Below are 11789 nucleotides of genomic sequence, written 5' to 3' on the forward strand. Positions count from 1 at the left end.
GCCCTGCACCTAAATACCCAGATCAAAGCTCCCACTCACATCCGGAACCAGCTCTGAAGTCTTCTAAGCTCTGCCCCAGCGAACGTTCATCATTCTACTTAATTTATTGCACTTGGTTATATAGCGCCATCATATTCAGTAGTGCTTTACAGACATCATCATGCGGCTCACAATCCAATACTCTATCAGTAGGTCTATACATTGTGGGAACAATCCAATACCCTATCAGTAGGTCTATACATTGTGGGAACAATCCAATACCCTATCAGTAGGTCTATACATTGTGGGAACAATCCAATACCCTATCAGTAGGTCTATACATTGTGGGAACAATCCAATACCCTATCAGTAGGTCTATACATTGTGGGAACAATCCAATACCCTATCAGTAGGTCTATACATTGTGGGAACAATCCAATACCCTATCAGTAGGTCTATACATTGTGGGAGGAAACCCACAAAAAAAAAAACACAAGGAGAACATACAGACTCCCTGTAGATGTTGTCCTTGGTGTGATTTCAACCTAGGATCGTATTGCGCCAGTGCTAACCACTGAGCCACCGTGCATTGCAAAGCACTGAGCCACTGTGCATTGCGAACCACTGAGTCACTGTGAATTGCTAACCACTGAGCTACCGTGAATTCCTAACCAATTATCCACCGTGAATTGCTAACCACTGAGCCTCCTTGAATTGCTAACCACCGATCCACCTTGCATTGCGAACCACTGAGCCACCTTGAATTCCTAACCACTGTGCAACAGTGAATTCCTAACCAATTAGCCACCGTGAATTGCTAAAGCATTGAGCCACCATGAATTGCTAACCACTGAGACAAAGAGAATTGCGAACCACTGAGGCACCGTGTTACCCAGATTGTACATAATCTATGACGCTCTTCGTCCTATACATCAACAATCCTCTATATTTATACAATTCATAACGAACGTTAGATATTTCCCAAAAGTAGGTAGAGTAAGAACAAAGTGTTTCAGTCACGTTACTCGGGGACTTGTACAATGTCCTAGAAGTGATGTAATATATCCTGCGGTGACGTCTCCACCACAGACCTCTATAAAAGAGGAAATTGTATTATTCTCTTACTAAACAGCCATCACTTGACACTTACTGGCTTCACTTCTGGTAAGCATAAAGAAAATTTTTTATATATATATATATATATATATATATATATATTATAAATATGTCTACATGTCATGAATAGATAGTGAAATAGCAATTTATGCAGGAAACACATGCTTAGTGTAGATTGTTAGAAGTAGTAACAGATAATTGTTCTTTACCAAAATACATACAATGTATACTAGCTTGACATCAGAGCAGTACATATACAGATGTATAGCTCTAATATATATATAAAATAATGTCTATTATTTCTCCCATTTGTATGCCTCTTGTTCTATTTTACTAAGTTTTGAAATAAATAGACCTCAAATCTAACTATCTTTTCTAAGATGTTGTTGCTGGATTTTCGTTATTCCTCACTGTATATAAAGAGACTATATGGGGCTCATACCATATATAAAAAGTCTATGCGAGTCCTTTCACTGAATAAGAGGACTGTGTGGGAGCATATACTTTATATACGGGGCTCTTATTGTATATAGGGGCTAATACTGTACATGAGGGGCAATTTGAGGTCTCATACTGGATATTGGGGGCTATCTGAGGGCTGTACTGCATTTAGGGGGATCATACTGTGTGTAATGAGACTAAATGGGGCTCATATTGTAGATTTAGGGACTGTGTGAAGGCTCATACTGTGTATAAGGTAGCTATGTGTGGGCTCATTCTATGTATAAAGAGGCTATGTAAGTATTCATGCTGTATATAGCGGGGCTGTGTGTGGGCTCATACTGTATATAGAGGGCCTGTGGGGCTCATAGTGTATATAGAGGGCCTGTAGGGGCTCATACTGTATATAGAGTGTCTGTGGGGGGGCTCATACTGTATATAGAGGGCCTGTAGGGGCTCATACTGTATATAGAGTGTCTGTGGGGGGGCTCATACTGTATATAGAGGGCCTGTGGGGCTCATACTGTATATAGAGTGTCTGTGGGGGGGGCTCATACTGTATATAGAGGGCCTGTGGGGCTCATACTGGATATAGAGTGTCTGTGGGGGGGCTCATACTGTATATAGAGGGCCTGTGGGGGGGCTCATACTGTATATAGAGTGTCTGTGGGGAGGCTCATACTGTATATAGAGGGCCTGTAGGGGCTCATACTGTATATAGAGTGTCTGTGGGGGGGCTCATACTGTATATAGAGGGCCTGTGGGGCTCATACTGTATATAGAGTGTCTGTGGGGGGGCTCATACTGTATATAGAGGGCCTGTGGGGCTCATACTGTATATAGAGGGCCTGTAGGGGCTCATACTGTATATAGAGTGTCTGTGGGGGGGCTCATACTGTATATAGAGGGCCTGTGGGGGGGCTCATACTGTATATAGGAGGCTATGTCTGGGCCTATACGGAATATAGGGGAAAGTCAGCACAGCTAATTCTGCTCAATATTAAGTGATACAATTAACATCAATATAAAATTCTAATATAATATTTTATTATTAATATTGAGCAAATTAATTTCAACCTATTTGTTCGGCCCTCCATGGTGGTCATGGACTCTCATGCGGCCCCTCGAGAAAATTAATTGCCCACTCCTGATCTAAACCATTCCATTATAGCTTTGGCAGGATGTTTAGGGTTATTGTCTTGCTGTAAGGAGAACTTATGCCCCAGTCTCAAGTTTTTAGCAGCATCTAACTTGTTTCCCTCTTAGATTGCCCTGGATTTAGCTCCATCTACCTTCCCATCAACTCTGACCACTTTCCCTGTCCCTGCTGAAGAAATGCCTCCCCACAGCAGGATGCTGCTACTGCCATGTTTCACAGTGGGGATGGTGTTTTCAGGGTGATGTGCAGTGTTTGTTTTCTGCCTCACAGAGCGTTTTGCATTTAACAGAAAAAGTTGTACTTTGGTCTCATCTGATCAGAGCACCTTCTTCCACATGCTCGCTGTGTCCCCTACATGAGTTTTTGCTTTCAAAAATGTCTTTCTTCCTGTCACCCATTCATAAAAATGGACAGATTTGTGGAGCATATGACTAATAGCTGTTCTGTAGACAGATTCTCCCCCCTGAGCTGTGGATCTCTGCAGCTCCTTGAGTGACCATGGGTATCTTGGCTGCTTCTCTAACCAGTGCTCTCCTAGCTTAGGATGTTTGTTTAGGTGGACGGCCATGTCTTGGTAGGGTTGCAGTTGTTCTGTACTCTTTCCATTTTTTGGATGATAGATTGAACAGTGCTTCATGAAATGTTAAGAGCTTGGGCTATTTCTTTTTTTATGACCTAACCCTGCTTTACTCTTCTCTACAACTTTATCCCAGACCTCTCTAGTGTGTTCCTTGGTTTTCATAATGCGGTTTGATCCCTAATGTTCTCAAACAAACCTCTGATTCCTTCACAAAACAGCTGTAGTTATGCAGGTCAACTCAGTTATGCTCAGAAAAACAACAACACTGGAGTCAATTTACTAACTAGGCAACTTCTGGAGGTATTGCTTATTTTTGGAGTAGAATCGGTCTGTCCCAGAAGTTTATTCTCTTTTGACAACTCTTGGCGGACATATGTAGGGCTCCTATGAGGTTAGAAGTTCTTTAGTAGCTGCAGTGTCCAATATATAGTTATTTAGATGGTCATAATACCTTTTTTATGTATAAAAAGAGTTTCTGCAATAGTCGTGTGCTAAATAAGAATAAATGATGTCGGAGTTATTAAAAATCTAAGGAACCACCTCAAAAAGGTACAAGTCTTGACCTGACCCCTTATTGTATTCATTTATACCATTATTGGAAAAAATGATGTTCGAGAGGTTGTAACGAGAGCCCACACAGTGGTAACGGATAATTTGTACATTGTGTTTTTACAGGTTGTCGCAAAAACAGCCAAAAGGTGATGGATCCTGTTGTATCAAATACCACCGACTATGACTATGGTGACTACAAACAACCCACTTTTGAAGACGAAGAAGACAGTGACTCTTTGATCACAGCCTACAAGTGGATTGCTTTATTTTTGTACCTCCTTGTTTTTGTGCTTGGTGTTCCTGGGAATGGGATGGTGGTGTGGATCACAGCCATCGAAATGAAGCGCACGGTCAACACCATATGGTTCTTAAACTTGGCGGTGGCCGATCTGCTGTGCTGTCTTTCGATACCTTTTACAATCATGAACATAAGTCTGGGATACTGGCCCCTGGGACTCTTCACCTGCAAGTTTATCCCTTCCATTCTGTTAATTACCATGTATGCCAGTGTCCTCCTCCTGACCATGATCAGTATTGATCGCTGTGCCTTGGTGATGAAACCCGTATGGTGTCAGAACAACAGAACTTTGGGCAAGGCCTACTTGGCATGTGCCATTATGTGGATCCTGGCCATCATCCAGAGCAGCCCATCCTTCATATTTCGGCACTTCAATACATCCAATGGGACAGACTCTTGTGTATATGACTATAAATTATTGAAACCAGAAAATCAACAAACGGTGGAAAACTCCATTGCCGTTTTCCGTCTACTGATGGGCTTCATCATTCCCTTCCTTGTCATTGTCATCTGCTACGGCATATTAGTCAATAGGGTAAAAGAGCGATTTTCACAGAACACCAAAACAATGAAAGTAGTCCTTGTAGTCATCGTTGGCTTCTTCGTATGTTGGCTTCCATACCATGTGGCGGGATTGATTCTTGCTTTACATCCGAGAAACTCAGCTTTATTCGAATCCACAAGAAACGTTGATCGCATAATAATCGCCATCGCTTTCATGAACAGCTGTATTAACCCCATCATTTATGTGTTGATGGGACAGGACATCAAAAGCAAGTTCAGAAAATCGTTCAGGTTTATTCTGAAAAACGTCTTGGCGGAAGAGACGAGTCAGTCACTTGACTCCAAAAAGTCAAAGTCAATATCAGAAACCAAAAATACGGAAGCTTCTGTATAATTAGAGACTCAATTGGGCATTTTTATTGTTTATTTCATGGCGGTGCTATAGTTTTAGATTGCCATGGCTGGGCAGTTTGCTTTTCCGCATGCCCTGGTTGTAAGTAGTCAGCAGTCATCACTATTCAGTGGCACAGCCGGGCTATGCTCGCCCTAAACTCCTCACCTCTCATGTGTCATTTTGTGACCTTGAGACCTGCTTGGAGGGCCCCAGTACAAAATGTAAAAAAAAAACAAAAAACCCACACCCTAATTTTTTTTTTTAAATGGTTAGGGTTAGAAAAACTAGTAATAATTAGGGTTAGGGCTAGATAAAGGGTAATAATTATATAAAAAATAAAGTTTTACATTTATATAATTGTTTTATAATGCTGCATAAAATTTATAGGGAATATGTTTGTTTATTGTACTCATATAGAAGGAGCAAAAATGACCTGTAACCTGCCATAAATATGTAGTGTTCTACCTGCTGTAAACGCCGACATTTTCCTGAATTTGCAAATTTTCTCTTTCTTCAGTTTCTGCTTTTCTGTTTTTCCCGAGATATGGCCTCCTCTTTCCTCTCTGCTTTTCTCTTTTTCCTGAGATATGGCTTAGTCTTTCTTCTCTCCCCCCCTGGAGATATGGCCTCGCCTTTCCTCTCCCCCCGAGATATGGCCTAGTCTTTCCTCTCTCCCCCCCCCGAGATATGGCCTCGCCTTTCCTCTCTCCCCCCCCCGAGATATGGCCTCGCCTTTCCTCCCACCCCCCCGAGATATGGCCTCGCCTTTCCTCTCTTTTTTCCCCCTGAGATACGGCCTCGCCTTTCCTCTTTTTTCCTGAGATATGGCCTTGTCTTTCCTCTCTTTTTTCTCCCCGAGATATGGCCTCGCCTTTCCTCTCTTTTTCCCCCCTGAGATATGGCCTCACCTATCCTCTTTTTTTCCTCAGATATGGCCTCGCCTTTCCTCTTTTTTCCTGCGATATTGCCTCGCCTTTCCTTTTTTTCCTGAGATATGGCCTCGCCCTTTCTCTTTTTTTCCTGAGATATGGCCTCGCCTTTCCTCTCTTTTTCCCCCCTGAGATATGGCCTCACCTATCCTCTTTTTTTCCTCAGATATGGCCTCGCCTTTCCTTTTTTTCCCTCAGATATGGCCTCGCCTTTCCTCTTTTTTCCTGCGATATTGCCTCGCCTTTCCTTTTTTTCCTGAGATATGGCCTCGCCCTTTCTCTTTTTTTCCTGAGATATGGCCTCGTCTTTCCTCTTTTTTTCCTGAGATATGGCCTCGCCTTTCCTCTTTTTTTCCTGAGATATGGCCTCGCCTTTCCTCTTTTTTTCCTGAGATATGGCCTCGCCTTTCCTCTTTTTTTCCTGAGATATGGCCTTGAATTTCCTCTCTTCCCCTCCCCGAGATATGGCCTCGCCTTTCCTCTCTTTTTCCCCCCCCGAGATAAGGCCTAGCCTTTCCTCTTTTTTTTTCTGAGCTATGGCCTTGACTTTCCTCTCTTTTTCCTGAGATATGGCCTCGACTTTCCTCTCTTTTTCCTGAGATATGGCCTCCTCTTAATGCTTTTTCTCCTTACATATGACCTCCTCTTTCCTCTCTTTTTCCTGAGATATGGCCTCCTCTTACCGCTTTGTAAATCAAGTACTTTTTTTTTAGCCAACTGGGTGTGGTCATCAAAAACAAATAATAATTGAGGATCACACCCACCTGGTATAAAAGACTACATTAACATACAGAAATGAGGAAACCATATCTTAGGAATGGAGAGGAACAAAAGACAAAGCTCCAGATTGAGGAGAACCGCGGCGTTTACAACAATATATTTCTGGCAAGAGCTAGGTCCATTTTTAACAGAAGGAAAGGATAAATAGAACTAATTGTTAAAGGAAAATTTCACAATGGCAAATCCACAAATCCATGTTTTATAGTGTTTGTATGGGCCATGGAAAGATAAAGAATACTATTCTTCATATATTCTTCATATATATAACGCACATATATCATGACACGCCGAAGTTATTGGGTTCTATCTGCAATGGAATGCTATTTTTCTAATAAACATTGACTTTGGATATATTCTATTATATTTCTGTAAGTTATGCACATCACAATATCTATAAAGCTAAAAATGAAAATCTTCGTTGTCAACAGTCTGTGATTTTTCAGACTGTTATATATATGTGTATATATATATATATGTGTATATATATATATATATATATATATATATATAAAAAAATGTGTGTGTGCAAGTATATATATATATATATATATATATATATATATATATATGTATATATATATATATATATATATATATAAATAGTCCAATCCTATCTTTTGTATTGAAGCATCTAATGCACATGTGCAAGAGTGAAGGGAGGGGGAGGAGGTGAGCTGTGACATGACCTATTTTGAATGGTGGATCCTGTGTTATCCAAAATCAAAGAAAATCCCGGCACTCACCAGGTTTATCTTTGTTTGGTTCTTAATTCACATTCCTGGACGTTTCAGCTTGTCCCAAGCTCTTATCAACTGTTGCTGGGATTTTCTTTGATTTTGGATTATCTTTTCCACACCACAGCACCACCCAAGTTGGGGTGGAGCGCCGATCATTTTGTGGATGATCCTGTGTTATTAGCTGTATATAGAGGTGTTACCTGTCTGTAATGATAATGCGACTTCTGAAAAGTCTTTTATACAGCATAGGAAGTACGAGTCTAAATTAGCTCCAGTGGCCAAGATAAAAAAAAAAAAATGCAAAATTTCCATTTATTTTTCTTACCAGATGACATAAAAAAGCTGTAAATTGATGGCGCATTGTCCTGCGCTTTAAAGCAGCAACATTGTAGATGTAAGGCAGTAGGTTAAAGCTCCTGCAATCACGAAGGAACAGGACTGATCCACAGCTGGAAAACACATCCAGGTGCATTGGGCAGAAGACAGAGGTGGTTTATCACCGCTTCTGTCTTCTTTTACCAGCTACATAGTAGCACTCCATAAGCATTATGTATTGTATCGAAGCATCTTGTGTAGGACCCGGCAATCACAGACCCAGATCAGCTCTGCAGCTCATGTATGACATAGCAAAGGGGGTCTGTTTTCCCCCATATGTGGGTCTTATATAGATGCCTCAGTTAGTAAAAAAAACAAAAAAACAAACAAACCAGAAATAGAAATAAAACAAACAAAAATAAAGGTCCTCAGATCTTTTATGATCTCTTGGGGGACAAGTATGTAAAAAATAAAATTCTAAAAAAAAAGTACCAGCAAAAAAAATAAAATATGTATGAAAAACAAATTTAAACATTCTTTATTACATAAATCTATGTAAAGCAACGCATTCACCCCCAAAAGGTATAACCCCCCCCCCCATTCTCAGGGAGAAAAAAATGAGCACTCAACAGCCCCATTTCCCAAAAAAGTGAAAATGTTATGGGTTTTGAAAAATAACGACAAAAAAGGAAAAACTTTTTTTTTCTTTTCAAATTAAAAAAAAAACCCCAAGCTATACATGTTTGGTATCTGCGTACATGTGCTGACCTGGAGAATCATATTGCCAGGTCAGTTTTACTATAAAGGGAACATTGTAAGTAAAAAATAAATAAATAAATAAATAAAAAACAAAATTGTGGAATTGCTCTTTTTTACAATTTCACCACACCTGGGATTTTTTTTTCCAGTACACCATGTTGTAGAATTTTGTAACAGTACAAGTTGTCCCGCAAAAAAACAAGATCATAAACGAATATATTGACAGAAAAATAAAAAAATTACGGCTCTTGGAGGAAGGGAAGGAAAAAAAATACCAAGGGGGTGGGGAAAAGGGGGTTACACTATATATTGTGGCGGCTTTAGCTGTGAAATCTGCAGAATTAGTCCGAAATCAGATAAACGGCCGAATGCGCGGTATCTGATAGCTATGAGCGATTATCATCTTGTAAGGAAAATCTGCACATGACTCCTCGTTATCACAGACCTCGTATCCTCTGATCATCTTCTACCAATGTGAAAAACTAACTGCATTTCACTGACAAATCCGCTTTATCGGATAGCCCTCGCTCTAATGTTATACTATGGGGCAGCGCCGACTAGCATTATTTTTCTCATACCGAATTGGCATGTTTAAAAATAAATAAATAAATGAATGAATTAAAAATTCGCTGCATGCGGTCATTGGCAGCATATCTCAAACGGCGAGGAGCCATTGAAGTTTATGGGTGCGTGCAAAACATCGGAATTGGATGACATTAAAGTGCAGTCTGATAATAGAGTCCAGCAATGGACAAGATGAAGATTTTATTCTTTACATCTTCTCCTCACCTGTGAACAGATTATCAAGTGAGATAATCACTACACCGTAGAATGACGAGGCTCGCAGCAGCACGGCGCCCGGCTCACGCTCGCAGCAGCACAGCACCCGGCTCACGCTCGCAGCAGCACGGCGCCCATCTCACGCTCGCAGCAGCACAGCACCCGGCTCACGCTCGCAGCAGCACGGCGCCCGTCTCACGCTCGCAGCAGCACGGCGCCCGTCTCACGCTCGCAGCAGCACAGCACCCGGCTCACGCTCGCAGCAGCACAGCACCCGGCTCACGCTCGCAGCAGCACGGCGCCCGTCTCACGCTCGCAGCAGCACGGCACCCGGCTCACGCTCGCAGCAGCACGGCACCCGGCTCACGCTCGCAGCAGCACGGCACCCGGCTCACACTCGCAGCAGCACGGCGCCCGGCTCACGCTGACAGCAGCACGGCACCCGGCTCACGCTCGCAGCAGCACGGCGCCCGGCTCACGCTCGCAGCAGCACGGCACCCGGCTCACGCTCGCAGCAGCACGGCGCCCGGCTCACGCTCGCAGCAGCACGGCACCCGGCTCACACTCGCAGCAGCACGGCGCCCGGCTCACGCTGACAGCAGCACGGCACCCGGCTCACGCTCGCAGCAGCACGGCGCCCGGCTCACGCTCACAGCAGCACGGCGCCCGGCTCACGCTGACAGCAGCACGGCACCCGGCTCACGCTGACAGCAGCACGGCACCCGGCTCACGCTCGCAGCAGCACGGCGCCCGGCTCACGCTCACAGCAGCACGGCGCCCGGCTCACGCTCGCAGCAGCACGGCACCCTGCTCACGCTCGCAGCAGCACGGCACCCGGCTCACGCTCGCAGCAGCACGGCGCCCGACTCAGGCTCGCAGCAGCATGGCGCCCGGCTCAGGCTCGCAGCACCACGGCGCCCGGCTCAGGCTCGCAGCAGCATGACACACGCTCACAGCAGGATGACACTTGCTCGCAGCAGAGTTCGACCAAGTGTCATTAGCAAATCACATCCAATTCTCTCTGAACAGATTATCAAGTGAGATAAATCAGAGCACCATAGATGTCACGTCGCCACCGGAGTCTGCTCCAGCGACTTCTGCTCCAATCGCCAGGCGACGCCGTGTTCCTGCCGTGGATGGTGCTGGTGATGGAAGAGGAGTCGATGCCAGCGGTACCACTGGCTGACTGTGGGTGGCGTGTGTCTTCCAGCTGCAGTTGCCAGCGTTCAGCTGCAGCCAATGGGAAGACACCACACCCTTCTTAGTTCCCCTCCTGTCTGCTGACCTCTGCCAGAGATAGTTCTGATTTCCTGACTCCTGTTACGTCCTATTCTGTTTGGTGATTCCTGTGTGCTGACTTCTGCGTGTTTTCTGACTACCCTCCTGCCTATTGTTTTTGTACCTCGCTGCCCGATCCGGATTTGACCTCTGCTACATTTGCTGACGTCATTGCCTGCCGATTCTGTCCCTGTTCCGCAATTCCTGGTTTGACCCTGCCTGACGACTACTCTCATCGTGTAATTCCAAATCCCTGTATAGGGGTTAAAGGGTTTCAGGGTTCTGGGGGTCCTGCTTGGTGAGTGGCTTCCCTCTAGTCTGTCCATTACAGCCCACCTGAGTCTGTGGATCCAGGCAGGCGTTACAATAGAATAACGAGGCTCGCAGCAGCATGCCACCTGGCTCAAGCTCGCAGCAGCATGGTGCCCGGCTCACGCTCGCAACAGCATGGTCCCCGGCTTAGGCTCACAGCAGCATGGTGCACGGCTCACGCTCGCAGCAGCATTGGGCCAGGCTCACACTCGCAGCAGCATGGCGCCCGGCTAAGGCTCGCAGCAGCATGGCGCCCGGCTAAGGCTCGCAGCAGCATGGCGGCCGGCTCAGGCTTGCAGCAGCATGCCACCTGGCTCAAGCTCGCAGCAGCATGGTGCCCGGCTCACGCTCGCAACAGCATGGTGCTCGGCTCAGGCTCGCAGCAGCATGGTCCCCGGCTTAGGCTCGCAGCAGCATGGTGCACGGCTCACGCTCGCAGCAGCATTGGGCCAGGCTCACGCTCACAGCAGCATGGCGCCCGGCTAAGGCTCGCAGCAGCATGGCGCCCGGCTCAGGCTCGCAGCAGCATGGCGCCCGGCTCAGGCTCGCAGCAGCATGGCGCCCGGCTCAGGCTCGCAGCAGCATGGCGCCCGGGTCAGGCTCGCAGCAGCATGGCGCCCGGCTCAGGCTCGCAGCAGCATGACACCCGGCTCACACTTGCAGCAGGATGACACACGCTCGCAGCAGGATGACACACACTCGCAGCAGAGTTTGACCAAGTGTCATTAGCAAATCACATCCAATTCTCTCGCATGAAAGAGAATATGTGCCGCCCCCGTATCAGCAGCCGAGTTACTCGGATCCGGGTTCTCAGTGGTTCGAGGATCTCCGGACCCGGGGGTTGTGCGGCCACTCAAATAAAGGGTGTATTTACAA

The 11789-nt window shown here is 45.3% G+C and overlaps 1 protein-coding gene across 1 annotated transcript; it reads left to right on the forward strand.

The window, feature by feature from the left end:
- The first annotated feature begins 1116 nt into the window (after positions 1 to 1116).
- LOC142250431 (C5a anaphylatoxin chemotactic receptor 1-like) lies at positions 1117 to 7108 on the forward strand. The gene is made up of 2 exons (XM_075322602.1): positions 1117 to 1143; positions 3951 to 7108. The coding sequence occupies exon 2, from the start codon at positions 3977 to 3979 to the stop codon at positions 5021 to 5023; it is 1047 nt and encodes a 348-aa protein (XP_075178717.1). The 5' UTR covers positions 1117 to 1143; positions 3951 to 3976; the 3' UTR covers positions 5024 to 7108.
- Positions 7109 to 11789: the final 4681 nt, after the last annotated feature.

This window comes from Anomaloglossus baeobatrachus, chromosome 9 (assembly GCF_048569485.1).
Source record: "Anomaloglossus baeobatrachus isolate aAnoBae1 chromosome 9, aAnoBae1.hap1, whole genome shotgun sequence".
NCBI classification, from domain to species: Eukaryota; Metazoa; Chordata; class Amphibia; order Anura; family Aromobatidae; genus Anomaloglossus; species Anomaloglossus baeobatrachus.

Excerpts from the sequence above, each read along its gene's own strand:
- LOC142250431 (XM_075322602.1), top strand. The coding sequence starts at position 3,977 with ATGGATCCTGTTGTATCAAATACCACCGACTATGACTATGGTGACTAC.